General features: G+C 46.3%; 1 protein-coding gene across 4 annotated transcripts in view; it reads right to left on the bottom strand.

Annotated features, from left to right (window-relative positions):
- otud7a (OTU deubiquitinase 7A) overlaps positions 1 to 21,856 on the bottom strand; it is a 59,749-nt gene that overhangs the window by 21,418 nt on the left and 16,475 nt on the right. The window contains exons 1-3 of one of the 4 annotated variants that reach the window (XM_023811173.2): positions 8,618 to 8,766; positions 8,399 to 8,455; positions 4,992 to 5,145 (exon numbers count right to left, since the gene is read on the bottom strand). In XM_023811173.2, coding sequence (XP_023666941.1) covers positions 4,992 to 5,076 — 85 coding nt within the window. In that variant the 5' untranslated portion in view covers positions 5,077 to 5,145; positions 8,399 to 8,455; positions 8,618 to 8,766. Of the gene's footprint in view, positions 1 to 4,991; positions 5,146 to 8,398; positions 8,456 to 8,617; positions 8,767 to 18,148; positions 18,205 to 19,011; positions 19,111 to 21,856 lie in introns of those variants that run through there. The other 3 variants (XM_023811172.2, XM_023811175.2, XM_023811174.2) reach the window with 3 other exon arrangements.

Genomic DNA, 21,856 nt, shown 5'->3' with positions numbered 1-21,856 from the left:
CTGAAACAACCTGCTTTGTATTAAATTAGCTCATGTAAATTGTTAAAACATTGTCATTAATATGATAAAGCAAAGTATTTAGAGGATTTCCATCCATCCATCCATCCATCCATCCATCCATCCATCATCTGTCACTTGTCCGGGGTTCGGGTCGCGGGGGTAGCAGCTTCAGGAGAGACACCCAGACCTCCCTCTCCCCAGCTACCTCCACCAGCTCCTCGGGGGGGACACCGAGGCGTTCCCAGGCCAGCCGAGAGATATAATCCCTCCAGCGAGTCCTGGGCCTGCCCCGGGGCCTCCTCCCTGTAGGACATGCATGGAAAACCTCTCCGGGTAGCCGCCCAGGAGGCATCCGCACCAGATGTCCAAACCACCTCAACTGGCTCCTTTCGACGTGAAGAAGCAGCGGTTCTACTCTGAGGCCCTCCCGGATATCCGAACTTCTCACCCTATCCCTAAGGGAGAGCCCAGACACCCTGCGGAGAAACCTCATTTCGGCCGCCTGTATTCGCGATCTCATTCTTTCGGTCATTACCCATAGCTCATGACCATAGGTGAGGGTCGGGACGAAGATGGACCAATAGATCGAGAGCTTTGCCTTTTGGCTCAGTTCTTTCTTAGCCACGACGGACCAGTTAAGCGCCTGCAAAACTGTAGACGCCGCTCCGATCCGTCTGTCCAGCTCCCGATCTCGCCTACCCTCACTCGAGAACAAGACCCCGAGATACTTAAACTCCTCCACTTGAGGCAGTACAGTACGTCTTCCCTGATTTAGAGGATTTCAGCTAAATTATTGCTGTCCATCCATCTCATAACTGATCAGCCTGGACAAGGTTTCAGGGAGGATGGAGCCCTTCTCAGGCAGGTTAGGGCACAGGGCTGGGGTCCACCCTGGGTGGGATGTCAGTGCAGGAGGGGAAGAAGCCTTTGTGAACTACTGAAGGAAGTACTAAGGAACTACTGAAGGAACAAGTAATTAATATCATAAGTGAAATACTAATGTCATGATTGTTTATCATTAATGAATCATGACACACTGACTATATTTGTTCATGATCTGTACTTCAGTAGTAACTGAGTTTTTACTATATCTGTATCCCGTTAAGAAATGTGTTACTGGACCGTCTGTGGGATACTGAGGACTGGGTTGGGAAGCACTGCTGTACAGCATTTCAGAGACACCAGCTAGCAGAACCGCATGTCTGTGGGAGGAATGGAGTTCCCAGGGGAACCACACAGCACAGACCGCAGCCGAGCCCCTAATGCTGAAGGTGCGAGGCAGCTGAGGCAGCCGAGGCAGCTGAGGCAGCCACTGCCCCATGATGCTGCCCATTAATGACCGCTATTAAGAGCTAGTGCTTCAATTTAAATACGTAGTATTTTAAAAACACGATTACAGAGGTACTCCAGTTTCGCCCCACAGTCCAAAAACATACTGAGGTTAATTGGAGTTACCATACTGCCCAAAGGTTTGCGTGTGTGACTGAGTGGTGTGTGAGTGACTGGTGTGTGAGTGAGTAGTGTGTGAGTGAGTGGTGTGTGAGTGAGTAGTGTGTGAGTGAGTAGTGTGTGAGTGAATAGTGTGTGAGTGAGTGGTGTGTGAGTGAGTGGTGTGTCAGTGAGTAGTGTGTGAGTGAGTGGTGTGTGAGTGAGTGGTGTGTGAGTGAGTGGTGTGTGAGTGAGTGGTGTGTGAGTGAGTAGTGTGTGAGTGAGTAGTGTGTGAGTGACTGGTGTGTGAGTGAGTAGTGTGTGAGTGAGTGGTGTGTGAGTGAGTGGTGTGTGAGTGAGTAGTGTGTGAGTGAGTGGTGTGTGAGTGAGTAGTGTGTGAGTGACTGGTGTGTGAGTGTGCCCTGCGATGGGTTGGTACCCCATCCTGGGTTGTTCCCTGTCTTGTGCCCATAGCTTCCGCGATCAGCTCTGGACCCCGCAACCATAAATAGGATAAGCAGGTACGGAAAACTGATATATGGATGGATGGATGGATGGATAGATTACAGAGGTATAACATGTATGTTGTGAACAAAACAAAATGTCCTGTCTTTAAAACGCTGCAGACTCGTGCTAATTAAAAGCATAATCTACATCAGAACAAAACAAAAAAAGGTAATTTATCAGTTCTGGATATTTTAGACGTCCCTGGACTGATTTCCAGTCCTCCAGGTAACACTAAGCAGTACAGACACTTGGCAGAGGGATGGATGGATTAATGGACTGATAAACGGAGTGACAGCTTAGAAGTTCCTGTGACCAGCACTCCAGATAATCATCTTACAGCTGGAAGCCTCACCGCGCTGTTCATACCCCCAGCTGAGCAGCGGGATGACATCATTCCAGCACAGCGCTGTGGGCTGCAGCAAGCCGGCTGATTGGCTGTCCCGAGCTGCGAACATCCTGCATCTCAGTGACTTCTGACACATTTCCTTCCCTTTACCCGTTTTGCTGTTACCAGGAGCCGGCTGTATATAATTAGAAGGTTTATCTCAAAATTTGGGAGGGATAATAACTAAATCACGTCACTGCAGGTTAAAGCACACGACTGACATTATATTCGAAAGGCCATATTGTTGGAAACACACCAAGTAACAGGGCACAAAGGGAACTGCTGTGATCTTAAACAAAACGATTGGATTTCGGCTTTAAAGACAACATGGAGACAATATTCCATGACTGTATGGATAATTATTAATACTTTTCACTACAAAAGAAAACGACACTAATTACTTATACATAAAAAAAAACTTGCTGTGCGACTCTGTCGTCACATTCCCACGCATCCCCTGCAGCAGCTGCAGAGCTTTGGCAAACTTGAAAATGATTTCCCATAGCTGTGAATCAATGCAGCACTATGCAGCGTCAAAAAGGCAGAATGTCATTTTCTCTCAACATCCCTAGGGGGCAGCAGTTCTCATCAGTCATGTACCAGCAATGAAATGGAGAAAAATATCAAATATAACATTTATCACACATTTATTATGAGGGTTCAAGTCCTACTTCATCTCTAAGTGTGTGCAGTTCATTTTTTCTCCGTGTCTCATTTGTGTTTCATCCTGCATGCAGCTCGGCTACCTGATGTGATGATTGGCATCTCATCCAGGCTGTACCCAAGCCTTATGCTCTGTGCCACATGGGATTGGTTTCAGTCCTACCCCCACCATCCCCCCGTGCCCCCCCTCCCCATGACCCAGTCGAAGGTAAGCAGATCGATGGATGGCTTTTACTTTAAAGAACCTAAGGCTCTTACTATTTTACATTCCTACATAGATCCATTTTCCTTGATTCTCTTTAGGTGAAATTCCTTGTGTAAATCTCCCTCTCTTCCTTAGAGAAATGTACAATCTTTCACCCCAAAGTCTATGTCCTGTATCATTATGGTATCTAGGGCTGACCACGGTAAACCAAAAATGCAAATGTTAGCCAAAACGCTACAGAAACTTCATCATTGATCCTGCCACAGAAAAAGCGATTACTGTACATTGGCAATTTCTAGAACAGTCTGTTTCTCACTTTTTCCTTATAGATGTACAGATTACACAGAATCTTACTCAACTTGTTACTCCACGTTGAATATGTATCGTATTTAATCTGGTAATACTTTATTATGTATTATAGTATTATAGTATTATACTATTATTTATGTATTAATTAATCACAAACAAAAGTCTTAGTTAATACTGATCTCATTTTAATCCATTATTAATGAACAGTGACACGTTTTATCTCAAGCAGTTACTATATTTGTTACTATTTCTGTAACCTGTTGTGAACTACTGAAGGAACAAGTAATGAATAACAGAAGTGAAATACTGATCTCATGTTTGTTGATCATCAATGAATCGTGATCCATCTTTTGTCAAGCTGCAACTTAACTTATTCATGATTTGTACTTCAGTAGTAACTGAGTAATTACTAATTATTTGTGCCCCAAATAATGTAGAAGAGTGGTGACGTAGAAGAGAGTAGTGATGTAGAAGAGAGTGGTGACGCAGAAGAGTGGTGATGTAGAAGAGAGTGGTGATGCAGAAGAGAGTGGTGATGTAGAAGAGAGTGGTGATGCAGAAGAGTGGTGATGTAGAAGAGAGTGGTGATGTAGAAGAGTGGTGACGTAGAAGAGAGTGGTGATGCAGAAGAGTGGTGATGTAGAAGAGAGTGGTGATGCAGAAGAGTGGTGACGTAGAAGAGAATGGTGATGCAGAAGAGTGGTGATGTAGAAGAGAGTGGTGATGCAGAAGAGAGTGGTGATGTAGAAGAGAGTGGTGACGCAGAAGAGTGGTGATGCAGAAGAGTGGTGACGCAGAAGAGAGTGGTGACGTAGAAGAGAGTGGTGACGTAGAAGAGAGTGGTGATGTAGAAGACAGTGGTGACGTAGAAGAGAGTGGTGATGTAGAAGAGTGGTGATGTAGAAGAGAGTGGTGATGCAGAGTGGTGATGTAGAAGAGAGTGGTGACGCAGAAGAGAGTGGTGATGTAGAAGAGAGTGGTGATGTAGAAGAGAGTGGTGACGCAGAAGAGAGTGGTGACGTAGAAGAGAGTGGTGATGTAGAAGAGTGGTGATGTAGAAGAGAGTGGTGATGTAGAAGAGTGGTGATGTAGAAGAGAGTGGTGATGTAGAAGAGAGTGGTGATGTAGAAGAGTGGTGATGTAGAAGAGAGTGGTGACGTAGAAGAGAGAGGTGACGTAGAAGAGTGGTGACGTAGAAGAGAGTGGTGATGTAGAAGAGAGTGGTGATGTAGAAGAGAGTGGTGACGTAGAAAAGAGTGGTGACGTAGAAGAGAGTGGTGATGTTGAAGAGAGTGGTGACGTAGAAAAGAGTGGTGACGTAGCTGAAGTGCCTGCAAGCGCGTGAGACGACCCACCGCTGACACTGAGCTACGGCATTGATCAAACTCAGCTCCGCGATCAGCGACTCACAACACGTCCTGCCGCCCGCAACCGAGCGATAGTCAGGCCCGACCCACACCGCCAACCACAGGAACCCCAGGGGTCTGCTCCTACCTTCCAGCAGGTCTCTGGCCAGGCCCGGTTCTGCTCCTGTGGACCGAACAAAGTCCGACAGGACAGCGTCCATATCCAGGGTCATGAGATCATGCGGATGCGCTGCCCAGACCGCAGCGGAAGCCTCTGTGGTAGCCAGGCTTTACAGTCTCATCTGTAGACAGACGCAGGACGAGGGAAGAGTCAGTGCTGAATGCATAAGGGGCAGAGCGTACAGGACTAGAAAAAACGAAGCTAAGGGATAACAAGCATCATTCAGTACGAAACAAGGAAAAATCACCCATGTCATGTTACGGGAAAGGGGACTCTGGAGACTAAGAGATTTATTAAGGGAATAAGGGAAAGCGACACCAAATGGCGTCGATTACAAGGCAGCCGTCCTCAGGAATTCCCCTAGCAGGCCAGAGGCGGCAGTCACTCCAGGACAGGCGTCCACCTGCAGGAAGCAGCAGCCAGCTGCCCTGATCCTTCTCCATGGCTTCTTCCCAGCATGGACTTTAAGTCTAGCAAGAACAGACTGTCCCACCCCCTGGGAGGGGCAATCATAGCCTGCCAGGCCAGAAGAGTCACACTGACACTTCCTGAGGCCAGCAGTGAAGAAGCCCAGGTTACTAATGGCCTGCATGATGCTGATTGCCCCCCTTTCGGTGACCCCCCCCCCCCCCAACACTACCCACCCCAGCACACTGAGGCCAGCTTGGAGCTTAATCCTGGTCTGTATTCAGCTTGGAGACTCACACAGAGGGCCTGGCATCTTAATCCTGGCTGGCATTCAGCTCAGAGACTGGCACAGAGGGACTGGCATCTTAATCCTGGCTGGCATTCAGTTTAGAGACTGGCACAGAGGGACTGGCAGCTTAATCCTGGCTGGCATTCAGTTTGGAGACTGGCACAGAAGGACTGGCAGCTTAATCCTGGCTGGCATTCAGTTTGGAGACTGGCACAGAAGGACTGGCATCATAATCCTGGCTGGCATTCAGCTCGGAGACTGGCACAGAGGGACTAGCAACTTAATCCTGGCTGGCATTCAGCTCGGAGACTGGCACAGAAGGACTGGCAGCTTAATCCTGGCTGGCAATCAGCTCGGAGACTAGCACAGAGGGACTGGTATCTTAATCCTGGCTGGCATTCAGCTCGGAGACTGGCACAGAGGGACTGGCAGCTTAATCTTGGCTGGCATTCAGCTCTGAGACTGGCACAGAGGGACTGGCAGCTTTATCCTGGCTGGCATTCAGCTCAGAGACTGGCACAGAAGGACTGGCAGCTTAATCCTGGCTGGCATTTAGCTTGGAGACTGGCACAGAGATGCTGGCAGCTGAATCCTGTGTGGCATTCAGTTTGGAGACTGGCACAGGGGACAAGGGTACAGACCAACACCCCTCAAGAGGCAAGATTTATTAATGGAGTGATGCTACCCAGCATGGCCACTGCATCGCAATCAGAAATCAACAAAAAATGACAGACAGCAGCCGCAGGATGCTCTCGCATATCTGATGACGTTACATGCAGCCTGCAGACAGCATCCCCATCCTGACTGGAGCAGACAGATGAAGCTGTATGAGGGCAGCAAGACGTCCTTCAGACATCTGCTCGCCAGGAAGCAGCAGCAACCGCTACAACATGCACCATATATCCATGGGGAGGCGCTGTTCCAGCATCTCGGAAGCGCTCCCTTCTGTGCCGTCCGATGTGAGGACATCTGTGCTTTCCAGCATTTCCTATGGCATCCAAGATGGGGGGGAGGGGTTTAAGGAACTGATTGTCCATTAAGAGAGGTGAAATGCATCCTGGGAGTAAAGAGGTTCTGCTTGAGGACTCAGCCCTTTGTCTGGGATGACTGATATATTACATCTTTCTTCATTTTGCATCGCGAACAGCATGGATACACACTCCTCCTTGTATTGAGGACCAGATTGTGACATAATTGGTTTGTCATTGGTAATTATAGTTTTTCTAGAATACAATCTTACTGAGAGTTCAAGTGTAAGAGTGCCTTTGGTCAGAATTCATGAACAGGGTGGAAAAGGGACAAACCAGGCTGGGAGACCAAGATGGCTTCTACTTTAAGCGTGACCACGATGGCTGTACAAGTTATGGTTGAGAGCGAAACAGGAAAGACTTTTATTTTGGGTGAATTAAGCAGTTTGTTGCTTTCACATCCTCCCCCTTTCTCACGGGGAGTTACGGGCCGAAGGGTTTGGACAGCAAAGTTAACCATATGGAGCACAGCTTTGCACCCATATGGCCACACAATATAGCATTTTAATAATATAGATTTAATGCATCTTCGCCAAGATGTGAAACATGGAAAGCAGATCTTTTTAAAGTGGGAGAGACCCAGTGTACTCAGGAGGAAGCTAGACACACGAACCTCACAGGCTCACACGCACGGAGCTGGGGGCAGATGCCCACACACCTAGCATGCGACCACACCCGCTCCGCACACCTAGCACGCGACCACACCCGCCCCGCACACCTAGCACGCGACCACACCCGCCCCGCACACCTAGCACGCGACCACACCCGCCCCGCACACCTAGCACGCGACCACACCCGCCCCGCACACCTAGCACGCGACCACACCCGCCCCGCACACCTAGCACGCGACCACACCCGCCCCGCACACCTAGCACGCGACCACACCCGCCCCGCACACCTAGCACGCGACCACACCCACACCGCACACCTAGCACGCGACCACACCCGCCCCGCACACCTAGCACGCGACCACACCCGCCCCGCACACCTAGCACGCGACCACACCCGCCCCGCACACCTAGCACGCGACCACACCCGCCCCGCACACCTAGCACGCGACCACACCCGCCCCGCACACCTAGCACGCGACCACACCCGCTCCGCACACCTAGCACGCGACCACACCCGCTCCGCACACCTAGCACGCGACCACACCCACTCTGCACACCCGCTCCGCACACCTAACACACGACTACACCCGTTCCGCACACCTAGCACGCGACCACACCCGCTCCGCACACCTAGCACGCTACCACACCCGCTCCGCACACCTAGCACGCGACCACACCCGCTCCGCACACCTAGCATGCGACCACACCCACCCCGCACACCTAGCACGTGACCACACCCGCCCCGCACACCTAGCACACGACCGCACCTGCTCTGCACACCTAGCACGCGACCACACCCGCCCCGCACACCTAGCACGCGACCGCACCCGCTCATTGCACTCCCGTGACAGCTTGGTTGTTCATAAACCATCTATCAGTCCTCACACTTTGCCAGAATGTCCCCGCTTCTCAAATTACCTTTTATTACAACACTTCATTGTGTTAAATAAATGCCTGAACCTCCATTTCCATAAACCGAGGAATGATTTCATTCCGTATGCAACAGTGCGTACTTAAACAAATGGCCACATTTCTTACCTCCCATTATGTCCAGACTGACATAAAAACCTGAGGTTTGTTCATTTCATTATGATTCTGAAATTGAAAACAGTGGATGGTTTCAGAGGTAACCGTTTCTGTGCAGTAACAAAGTGTCCATGCTCACTAATACATCCTTGGTATATTACATGCACATGTACTCTCACTGGCAAGGTCACCGGCAAAGGGCAGCACATTGAAGGAGCGAAGATATCTTACATCCGAGAAGCTGAAGGAGACTTATCTCACCCGGGGCACCATCAGGAGATCTTCCTGATGTGACTTAACAGGGTTCATACGCGTACGTCCAGTACAAAGGAGACAGGCCCATCCATCCATCCATCCAATTTCTGAAACGATTATCGCAGGACACACTAAGGCGGCAGATGTTAGTCCAGAGTACTAACCTGCTTTTTATCTTAGGCTGCTTTTTCCCAGCCTGTAGGATGAAAGCTGAGGGAGATGACTCACGCACACCATTGTCCTAAGTCTATACGGGCTTTAATGTGCTAACTAAGGAATCTGAGTGGGCCTGACTGCAGCCTGACTCATTACTATGTATCTTAAACAGATTGGGTGTGTTGCATTAAAAGCGTGTTAATGCACCAGCAGGCCTCACTGCGGCAGCTGCTCGCATGCTGGCTGGACCGCTGCTCCTTCTCCGTTCCTGAAGTTATGCCTCCTCTGTGGCCTGCCAGCACGGCTGCGTCCTCGCCCACCGTCAAAGTCAGCTGAGTGCCACGTCTTGCAACGGATCTTCAACACAAACATTGTGTATCTTTTCTCTACTGTTTCGAAACAACCGTAGACAGGAACAGCTACAGTATGCATGGCTGCCGTGAGAATCTTGCAGCTAGTAAAGAAATGTTTAACGTGAAGGAGTGGCAGTAACACTTTACTTAATGTGGCACAAATACTTAGTGCTACTGAAGCACAAATCATGAACAAATATGATCAGTATTTCACTTGTGTTGTTCATTATTATTTGCTCAGTAGTTCCTTCAGTAGTTCACAAAAGTTTACAGAATTAACATAGTAATATAGTAACCGCTTTAGATAAAGGATGCATCACAATTCATTAATGATGAATTAACATGAGATCAGTATGTAACTAAGACTTAGTTTGTGGTTAATTAATACATAAGTAATAGCATAATACTATATTTGTGCCCTGTCATGTAAAGTGTTACCAAGGAGGCTTCTATTAATGACAGCAAGGTGGCATGCATAAACATTTTCTGATATCACAATGAAAACTTTATTTATTTATTTATTTATCTATTTATCCATCCATCCATCCATCCACTAACTGCTTATCTTGGACTGGGTCACAGAGGGGCTTGAAACTATCCTAGGCAGCATAGAACACAAGGCTGGGATAGATTCTGTACAGGGTGGCCAGTGCATTGTAGGGCACACACACACACACACACGCGCACACACACACACACACACACACACATCCGCTCGCACACACACACACCCGCTCGTACACACTCTAATCCCAACATGACAACCTTAACCCCTACCCAGCCCTAACCTTAACCATAAGTAACCAAACAAAATATTAGACTTTTGATATTTTTACTTTTTTTGAGTTTGATCTTTCTGGGGACCTGAAAAATGGTCCCCATGACATCCAAATAACAAGTTTTTATCTCATTGTGGGGGACATTTGGTCTCCCACAACCCTAGTAACCCTAATCCACACAGACACACATACACACACTAAAGCCAATTTAATGAGGACGCGTGTATATGCTGGTGGATTAGCATTCCATCCTTCTATGTGCTGTGTTTGTATTCACTTTGGCAATAACAGTTTTGCCGACATAATAAGGGAATTATAAGAACTGCCTCCGTACGATAAAAGTCACCTTCATCACATTTTGAATTAATCAGCTTACCGGCGGGATTTCATATTGCTTAAGCGCATCATGAGTTGCACGTACGATGCTCGTTTTGTATAAACGCAGACCATACTTGCCAGACCTCACACCGCGGGTGGGTCATTCGGCACGCCGGCGCGCTGCGTCTCCTGGTGTCGCTGACACCTGCTCCCACCGTAAGCAGTAAAACTCTCCAAGCAGCAGGGGCTTCTGCGATTGAGCTGCAATAAATAGACTTTCAATGTTTCTCTACGCTGTTTTCGACGAGCGCCAAGACAGCACCTCCCAGGGACCAGCCATATCCATTACCTCCCCTCAGGAAGAGGTCCTGCTTGACGGTGCGCAGGATGGCAGCTATATAGGCAGGCTGTTACTCTGAGAAGCTAATGCTAACGCGGCTGTAATTCAGCTCACACCGTGAGCACGTTCTGATCCAGGGGGGACTATGCGGCGGACGCTACGCTAACATCACTAAGGCAGGTAAAACCAGTGGACATGAGAATGTCACCATCCAGTAATAAAGAAATAATTCAGCAGTGCAACGAAAAATTATCTAACAAGAAAAGCATTATGGGTCACACAGTGAGTTGCTGTTCTGCAGGGTTTCTCAATTCCAGTCCTGGAGAGTCAGTCTGCAGCACGGTTTGCAGATTTCCCTGCTAAGGCACACCTACTAAACCTGATAATTAGCTTTTTAACATATGTTTAAGCAGGGGAATCTGCAAACTGTGCTGCAGACTGACCCTCCAGGACCGGAGTTGGGGATCCCTGCCATACTGCCTCACATCTGCAGGACTGAAGGTTTGACTCCCATCCGCCCAGAGCTGTGTGGGTTTCCTCCCAGTACTCTGCATTCCTCAAGTAGGTTAGGTGAACGGGCCTCGCTAAATAGCCCCTGGTGTGTGTCTGTGTGTGTTACGCTTCCTTGTACTTCCTGGGCTCGGCTCCAGCCGATGTTCCCAGATTCTGCCTCCTTTAGCTCTACAGAGTTCAGAGAAGGCAGCCAGCTGACAGTCAACAGTCACGAGCCTCCGACACTCCCACGCACAAACGGCAGACATGACGAGCAGAACGAAGCACACGGCGAGCAGAACGAAGCACACGGCGAGCAGAACGAAGCACACGGCGAGCAGAACGAAGCACACGGCGAGCAGAACGAAGCAGATGGCGAGCAGAACGAAGCACACGGCGAGCAGAACGAAGCACACGGCGAGCAGAACGAAGCAGATGGCGAGCAGAACGAAGCACACGACGAGCAGAACGAAGCACACGGCGAGCAGAATGAAGCAGATGGCGAGCAGAACGAAGCACACGACGAGTAGAACGAAGCACACGGCGAGCAGAACGAAGCACACGGCGAGCAGAACGAAGCAGATGGCGAGTAGAATGAAGCACACACGCACAAGAAGTGCCCCTCTACCCCCACACACATCACACACCCCCACGGTTTTTCTTTTCCTTGCAGGGGCCCTCTTGCTAAGCGCTTCACCCTACTACTAGTCAGTGAAAAGAAAAACTCACTGCAGTGAAGTTGCAATGTCAGGGAACATCATTAGGCTGGCATGGCGTCCAAGTGCGGCACTTATACATAAACCGGCAGTAACAGCTCTCCCATAGGGTGGCGAGCAGCATGCCATGGAAGGGCTCCATCATGAAACACTGCGCCTCTAATACTGTGTCTGACCAAAATATTAACAGCAGGTGGCAGTACAGGTGAAGAATCTCGATCAGGCTCCAGGTTCAAGCCCTTCTATAAAAGCCATACACACACACACACACACAAACATACACACATTCACACACACATATATACACACACACACTCACACAGCTTAGGAGAGGGTTCTCAATGGCTACGCTGACACACTTTGCTAAACATAATATCATAGTTATATGCCAACAATAAGACAATTTTTACATAGTTTTCTTTGACCGCTTAAGACTTTTGCACAGTGCTGTATACACGGTTATTGTTTAAGGCAGGAATTTAATGCTTAAAAGCCAAGACATATAAACAAGGCACTACAAAAAAGGTTATTAGAACAAAGTGGCTAATGGTAAAATCATAGACTAAATTAGTTCATTTTACATGAAGGGGAATAGCTGTGCCTTTTATGATAGATATATTTCTAGAATAATGCAATTCCCTTAACTGAGTGTGGATAAGATAATGAACACAGAATGAGACACTTGCCATTTTCCATCGCTCAAAAACTGAGCACATAACTAAAATTATCCTTACAAGGCCTACAGCACAAACAAATATAAGTGTAAAATCAGCGTAACTCAGAATCAACAGAAGGTTTCTGTTTGCAATTACTCTGCACAGTACTGTGGGCACACCTGCAGCCTCATGATAAATGTCAGCTCTCGTGACAAATTTGCTGTCGCAAGACTGCAGAACTTTCATTGTTGCCAAGGCAGTTTGTGACTTTTTTGCACTTGGCCCGAGTTTCCCATTTCAGAGTCAGTAACGGCACATCTGTCTGCCTGCACCGACAATGGCTGCCTCTGCGCCGACTCCCCCAGGACGCTGAACGCTCACGGTGTCACCGCTGTCAACACAGGCGCGCCAAAGTGTTAATAAGCCCGTCTTAACATCACTCTGCCATCGCCTCTAGGAACTATCAAGCAGATATCTCTGAGGGATTTATTTTAGACATACAGTTCTTGCAGTGTTATTTGTTTTTTTGGGCAGACATCACATGCACTTATAACATGCTGGAACAGCACCCAAATGCCCATTACATACACAAATAACACACTGGAACAGCACCCAAATGCCCATTACTGTACATACACAAATAACACACTGGAACAGCACCCAAATGCCCATTACATACACAAATAACACACTGGAACAGCACCCAAATGCCCATTACATACACAAATAACACACTGGAACAGCACCCAGGTGCCCATTATATACACACGTAACACACTGGAACAGCACCCAAGTGCCCATTACATACACAAATAACACACTGGAACAGCACCCAAATGCCCATTACATACACAAATAACACACTAGAACAGCACCCAGGCGCCCATTATATACACACATAACACACTGGAACAGCACCCAAGTGCCCATTACATACACAAATAACACACTGGAACAGCACTCAAGTGCCAATTGCATACACACATAACACACTGGAACAGCACCCAAGTGCCCATTACATACACAAATAACACACTGGAACAGCACCCAGGTGCCCATTATATACACACATAACACACTGGAACAGCACCCAGGCGCCCATTACATACACACATAACACACTGGAACAGCACCCAGGTACCCATTACATACACACATAACACACTGGAACGGCATCCATGAACCCATTACATACACACATAACACACTGGAACGGCACCCAGGTACCCATTACATACACACATACTGTAACACACTGGAACGGCATCCATGAACCCATTACATACACACATAACACACCCAGGCGCCTGTTATATACACACATAACACACTGGAACAGCTATATGTGATACATTTTTGTCTAATTTTGCTGATGCCAGTAACTGGTTAATCTCTGAGCTCCACAAATCTGAAACTGATGTCGGTGATGTTACTTTTTGAGATCTCATGAATGTGGATAGTGACCACAACCTGTAATGCATCACTAATAAGAGTGTAATTAATTCTATAGTGCCACACACAATACTTGAGGATGGTACAGAAACAATACAACAGCACATTTAAACATGTTAAATAGTGAATACACAAATACTTCATCTAGTTCTAACAGATTATCGTTGGAATACTATAAGAGCATTCTGGGAAGGAAAGAAGGAGCTTGATTTTACTGTCAGGAGTTCAAGCAGTAAAACATTCAGAATTAAACCATCCCCTCACATGCCACCTGGCATTCAGTCTGACAATCCTTGCATCTATCAGACAGGACACCATAGGAAGTAGGTACTGTAACCCCTGGGAATTAGGGCTACTGCCTGGATGGGAGCTTCCGGAAAGAGGTGTGCAGGAAAAGGACACCAGACCAGAGAGGTGGTGAAGCCTGGGCAAGAGCAAAACTAAAAGGTAAGAACTGAAGAGATCACAAGACCAGGACTAGTAACATGGACAGAGGCAAAGACACAGGTAACAATAAAAATTTGTTTAGACAAACACATGACAAACGAAATGCACAAAACAGGAGCAGAAAATCTTGTGCTCTGGATGCCACAAGACTGATCTCCAGGCAACGCTCTCTGCTCAGGATATACAGAGTCAGGATCTTAATGAGCTTAATGAACTCCCAGGCGCCACATGTGTAACATTAACAAGTCTGTACGGAGCACAACAGGCCTCACAGAGGTTCTCTAGCCCACGAAGTTAGCGCAGTGTCCCTTCAAAGGTATTTTCCAAATATACCCAGGTAGAGCTTAGATGCTACTGGCTCCTTCTACTGGCTCCACCACGTTAAATCACATGAGCTCAGATGATCAGGCACAAGTAAACACAATGTTCCGCAGGGACCCCAGGTTCAGAGAAGCACCTCTGCGAAAAGAGCGTATGATAAACTCTACAGCAGAATCAAACAAGTCCTGACAAGCCCAGGCAACACATTTCAATGGCTCAGTGGGAAAGGTCATTAAAACGTACAGGCCAGAAGATAGCCTGGAAGGAGCCATCTGCTCATCATGGTCCCGTGGAGACGTGGCAGAGAGAGAGGATTACCTTACATTAGCTTTATTCGTTTAGCGAAAACCTTCAGTCAAGGTGTCTAGCAGGTAAAGTGCATACAGTACAAATAAGAATGAAAACAGACAATAAAGTTTAGCAATGTTGCTTTCATATCATACAAAAGAATCAAAACGTATAATGTTACACGACCTTGAGTGTTTCATGGACGTAGGGCAGAGGAGCTTTCAAACCGATTGTGCATTAGCCACAGATTCGTGGATCATCACAGGCTTTGCAGCAGATGTTACTATAGACCTTATAGCACTGAGCCTCTTCAGGGTCCACAATCACCTCGCATCGCTACACTGGGACTCTCTAAGTTTTGCTCCTATATAAAGACTCCTGAACATCTGCTAAAGACATGGGCAGATGCCTAAAACCATACATGTGCCGGAATAAGCGAGGTTTTTGCTTCCTGCAGGCCCTCGACAAACTGCTTGCCAATGTCAAATGAATCCCCTGGTGCGTATTGGTGGGTTCATCAACAATAATCAGAACCAAAAGTGAGCTTTCATTTTCTGAAAGCGGTACTGGGCGCACTGGATTCATAATTCCTTCATCTCATTAAATAGCCGTGTGAGGTAAACGTCTCTGCAACGAACGATGTCATGGCCAGATAAATGGGTTTTGGAGTTTGCAATGTCATCTTTTTCAGCCATCCATCCATTTTCTAAAACGCTTTCTTTGAACTCCTCCAGCTTGGGAAAATGTTTTAGAATGTTTTAAAAAAGCAAAGTACAGCATACCATTCGAAACAGGAGAACACTTACGTGCAATACGGTTCCAAATCTTTTGTTTTATTTTAACTAAATTTAACTAAACTTCTGTGTTTGTGATTACGTGATATTCAGATACAATACCCGTCATTAGTCTGGACACACTGATGGAAAATTGTTTTTCAACAAGATAATGATCATAAGCACAAATCCAGGTTATGTAAGTATTGTATTATCTCCTGAATAAGGAAAGAGACGGAGTGCTGTGACAGGTGACTTGGTCCCCACAATCCCCCCCACCGAAACCCTTTGGGGCGAGTTGGATCGAAGAGTAAGAGCAAGGTAGCCAACTTGTGCCCAGACCAAACTCCTTCAGGACTGTTGGAGAAACATCTGGAAGTTGGTTGAAAGAATGCCGAGAGTCTCCATTACTGTTATCGACGCAAAAGGGCGCTATTTTGAAAACTGATATGTTGAACCCTTCTTTTGGTCACTGCAGTGATTGATGCGTATTACTTCATTGCATCAAGGCTTTTTACTACAAGGCGAGTAACATAACTAAAATAGAGACAACTGAATTAAAAGCAGGTATGTCCAGGCTTTTGACTGGCACTGTACATCCCACCCAGGGAGGACTCCAGCCTTGTGCCCCCTGGTGTCTGGGATAGGCTCCAGGCCCCCCCATGACCCTGACCAGGAGAAGCAATTAGAATATGGATGGATGGTTGATATTTAGCTATTCGCCAGTTAGCACCTTGCAAGATCTTGGTGAAATGAAAAAAATAAACAATGCTTTATTTGCCACCCGCACAAGCGTACTAGAACACTATTTTCGCATACACTATACTGCTTTCCGTTTTCTTGAGACATACAAGCACAGAGTCAGCCATTTACCTGGCACCCTTGGAGCAATCAGGGGGTGATGGCCTTTGCTCTAGGGTCTCACAAAAGCATCAGTCTTCCAGCCCCAGAATTCAATCTGACAACCTTCCGGTCACAAGCACTAGCCTGTGGAGTCACACACTAAATCGCCAAATTACCTATATTTATATCACACATTTTTTTTCGTCCAGAGCAACATACCGTTTGCAGAAATGGGCCTTGCCAAAAGGCACCATTGGGATTCAAACCAGCAACCTTCAGTCACAGGTACAACACTCTAACCAGCTTGAAACACACCAGCGGCACCTCCGGAAGTTTTTTAAACTCTCTTTCTAGGGACTTGGCCATTCATAGGCATCCTGAGAAACTACTTACTCGACACCCAGATACTGCAATTTGCTTTTTAATTTTCAGCAGTATTTGAGGTCAAGCAGGGCTCAGTTGGAGTGGCCCACGGCTGGACGGGAAGCTGGCAGGGAGGGGAGGAGATTCAGCAAGCGCTGGCTCACAATGGCTGCCATTTAAGTAGGCAGTGATTAAACGCCCCCTCCAAGCACCTGCAGGTCAACAATAAGCATCCTGTTCAATAAATAAAACCACTAAGAAGGCCTTCTACATTCTGTCCTACAGGGTTGCTGCTACAGGGTTACTTTACAAAAATATTAACTAGATATTTTACATTATCTAAGGAGGCATGATGACATTAGCTTTTAATTCATTGCTTTAACTCAATCCTAACTACCTTGTTATCAAAGACATGTTATATATCTGGATACTTAGGCAGGATGCACGGAAAAGCCTAAATTAATTTATTAGTTGAACGGACTGTAAAGACATAAAATGGGGAAAGTATATTACAGAGAGACGGTAGTTATTCGCTGATGCACTCTTTTCAATCTGGAGAAAATAAGCAGAAATGTTGACCCTGGTATTTGTATCCACCCCGAACGGCGACCCCGCAGTTAGTGCGGCTAACTGCGGATGCTGCGCTAATCACGCAGTGACGCCGAGTAACGCAGCCAGGCGCCGGAGCGGCAACCTGCAGTGCGTCCCTGCAGTCTGCTGTTCAATGCGCTTGGGAAGGCACACGATTAAGACAGCTTTTTGGATACGGACATTAAAATTTACCTGTCTATTTATGTTCGTTCAAAAGACACCCAACTGTGAATTGCATCATTTTAATGATTGTAAATCAAAGCTCGTTTCCGCAATAGCTAATAGAAGCATTAGTAGTTTATTAGCACCGGAATGTAAAAACGGAATAATACATGTTTAATTTTTTTAAATATTAAAATATACAAAACCACCACTGATTTAGTTGACAGCTTGCCCAAATTGCATTTTCCCCATGGTGCGTTTGATCAGCGGGAGGGGGGCATGTTGTCGCTCCTCCAGTCCCGTGAGATCAGTCCCCTTTACATGCAGCCACGTGGGACGGCGAAACACGCGGCGCTGCTTCTTTTTAAAGCCCGCGGCTCGTATTGTAGCGAGGGCTGCCCGCTGTCCCTGCGCGACTCTCCATCTGCTGCTCTTAGCCTTCCCGCTCGGAGATTACCGTAGGTGGATCTGCAACCTGTGGAAACGATAGCCGGATGGAGAGCCACAAACTGCGAATTTCCTCCCAGGCGTAAACGTTTAAAGAAAAACAGAGGATGGGTTTTAATTGGCCAGCATTAAAAGGCAGGTCCAACAACATCCGCCTGTTCTTTTTGAGTATGCGTTAGCATATTTGCCTCCACAGGTTTGTATTTATTTTGGCATTGTGTCTACCAAGGTCATTTCATTTTTACCAGGGGTGCAGGAACCGGGAGTGACTACGTGTACCCCTCCGTTTAATTTGGCTTGCATTTAAATTATGAAGCACCCCCCCCCACACACACACCTACACCCTTGCATTTCACATATTATATCAGATGGAGGTTTTTAGAGGGTAAATATTATTGCCTCATTTAATCACCACACATTCAACACAAACAAAACCGGCAGGTTTGGGTTTTGTTGGTTGAAGCTGTATCAAGTGTGAAAAAGCAGCATCGTTTAATAAGAGCACATAAAGTCCTGTGTTCAGAATTGCACCTTAGTATAATTAAAATCAGTGTCAGTGATAGTATACATTTCAAAATTTTATTGTAAGTTTTTTGTACAAAATGCACGTAGCCTTGCCGATACAACCATTACAAACCTATAGCATGTGTTAAGTTTAAAAGTGTAAAGTATAAAACGTAAACACATTTAACCTCATCCAGTGGTGACATACCATGTACCATAGAATCATCAGGCGTGTTTCCAAAACAGTGATGTTAAAATACTTCAGTTAATGTGTTTCTTTAAAGAAGTGCAAAATGTCAGTCCCAGTGAGAATGTGTAAATTGTACTGTAATGTGTGAATAAAAGGCAGCTTAAACAATCTGCACCTACCATGAGGAACTTAGAGTGGGACTGATTTTTTCTGGCAGGCAGCCCTTGATGTCTCACTGTATCCAGCACTCTGGACGCCCAGGCCATCTGAAATCAGGCCTGTAAAGATGAAGGAGCAAAGAGTAGAGGAAGTCATCAGCCAAATTCCTCCAACTCGAAGAGGCGCTGTTCACAAACCAAACAAACATCAGTTACAAATGTCCATCTTACGCACGGGCTGTCTGTCTGCAAGGCAGAAACTCACAGCTCAGCTCATTTCATTTAGGGTTTTCTGGATATATGAATAAATTATTAGCTGCTAGAAGCAGAATGTTTCCTTGAGCAAAGGTCATGTATATATATTGATTGATGACAAAGCGCTTTAGCTTTTAAAGGTCCAGTCTGATGGCTCGAAATTTAAAGACACAGATGTTAGCTTCAGATCTGCGGCTGAACCCTTGAGACTGTTAAACTTAAATTGATCCGGCTAACTATCACCGTAAGTGGGAGAAGCATCATTTGGGAAAAACATCATTTAAGCAACATAACAGAAACAATAATAAAAATTAGATAGATATATAGATAGATAGATAGATAGATAGATAGGTAGATAGATAGTCTGCATCAATATTCTTTGAATATTCTATCCATACCGTTATCTGTCAGGTGCAGACACCTGACTTAATGGGTAGAAGTTAGCGTGAACCATTCATGACACTGAATGTTCTGGAACCTTCTAATCTACTACGAGTTCTGTAAGAAGGGAGTGCACTTTGTGACAGGCTGTCATATTAATTGGAGCCTTTACGTTTGCATATGTCTCGTTTGTTTTTTAAAAAAATATTCCTTTTCTTGAATTTCACTAGATTGTAAATTGTAGTGTTTTTTTTTAAATATTATTTGCCGTGCTCTGTCAATTTTCTTTTGTCTTGACTGCGCCCCCCCCCCCCCCCCCCACCACCACAACAGAGACTGTTCTCATCAGCTAAATGACTGTTCACCTTTACTCCCACACGTCACTGATCATAAAAAAGCAAGCTAAATGCTTTCCCGGGTGTTATTTTAAGATATGCCTATATATAACTGATATAATACATGTATATCTTTTTATCTCTGCAATTCATTGTATATATTTTAAATATCAAGCTTGGCCCTCCAATGTTAACAGACCTCTACTGTTGTTCTTACTGTGTAACTTTGTACAATTCCTGTCATGGACTGGTGTCCAGTGGTTAGCACTGTCGCCTCACACCTCTGGCACCAGAGTCTGCATGTTCTCCCGTGTCGTCGGGGGGTTTCCTCCGGGTACTCCGGTTTCTCCCCCACGGTCCAAAAAACATGCTGAGGTTAATTGGAGTTGTCAAATTGCTCAAAGGCGTGCGTGTGAGTGAATGGTGTGTGTGAGTGTGCCCTGCGATGGGTTGGCGCCCCATCCTGGGTTGTTCCCTGCCTTGCACCCTTAGCCTCCGGGATCGGCTCCAGACCCCCCCCCGCAACCCTGAATAGGATAACCGGTTTCACAAAATGAATGGATGGACTGGTATCCCATACTGGGTGTTCCCCTGCCTGGTGTCCCAGTGCTTTCTGGGATGGGATCACCACAAACCTGTATTGGATGGATGGTTTTTAAGTATCACTTGCATATTTACTGAATATTGCAGACCACTAATACCCTACAACAACACAAATACTTGTTGATAATGTTAATTTACAGTATATAATTTCAAATTCATGATGAAATTCCATTTGGAGCTGAGACAGCTATCTAAATAATGCTTGCACTTTGGTCTTTGTAAGCAAAAAATATTCCAAAATTCACCTTTATTGTAATTTTTTGATCTATTCTCAGAATTTAAGGCCCTAACCCTTGTTTTCTGTCAGAAAGCTCCAGTTTTAAAAACAGGAAAAGCTGGAAACAGATTGATACTATACTCTGTATTCTACGGCTTCATTCTTAAACACTTAAGAGGTCCCAGCCTTTCTCTTAAGTTTCAGGAAAGGACTTTAGAGTTCACCAGCTCTGATAGTTAGCCTGCCTTTTGGGCCTGTCGTGATAGATGTAGACAGAATCACCCTGGGGGTGTCCTTCTCTGGATGGATGCCCTATCCGCAATGACGTCTGTTTGAGGTCTGGGATCTGGGGGTTATTCTGGAGTGAATGAGTCACACTGCAGGCACAGGGGGGGGGGGTCACAGAGCGAATGACCTGTCTTGCTGCTACGAAAGCCACAGGTTGGAATAAACAGAGAAAAATGTCAACAGCCTGATCTACACAACAGCCTGACAGGCTTTAGCTGCTGGGTGAGCATTGAGCTGCTTTAAATAACAGTGCTGAGCCAGTGGGCAGTTATCCCAAAAGTCCATTTTCTAAAAGAACTAGACTAAAATATTAATGAACTAAAATTGATTAACCAATACATTTCCTAGAGTTTAGTCAGAGAGGATAACTGCAATACAGTGATGTGCATTTTACTGGAAACGTGTTGATGATGTATCACAGTGACAATGGTGCTACTGGATTTTGTGACACACTAAGGAACATAGCATGGTCCACTGCCTTCACACAGTAACACCTGACATGACCTCATACCCACTGTCTTCTCACAGTAACACCTGACATGACCTCATACCCACTGCCTTCTCACAGTAACACCTGACATGACCCCATACCCACTGCCTTCTCACAGTAACACCTGACATGACCTCATACCCACTGCCTTCTCACAGTAACACCTGACATGACCCCATACCCACTGCCTTCTCATAGTAACACCTGAAATGACCTCATACCCACTGCCTTCTCATAGTAACACCTGACATGACCTCATACCCACTGCCTTCTCATAGTAACACCTGACATGACCTC

This window comes from Paramormyrops kingsleyae, chromosome 13, assembly GCF_048594095.1.
Source record: "Paramormyrops kingsleyae isolate MSU_618 chromosome 13, PKINGS_0.4, whole genome shotgun sequence".
Lineage (NCBI taxonomy): Eukaryota > Metazoa > Chordata > Actinopteri > Osteoglossiformes > Mormyridae > Paramormyrops > Paramormyrops kingsleyae.
This window is presented reverse-complemented; position numbering and strand designations above follow the sequence as displayed.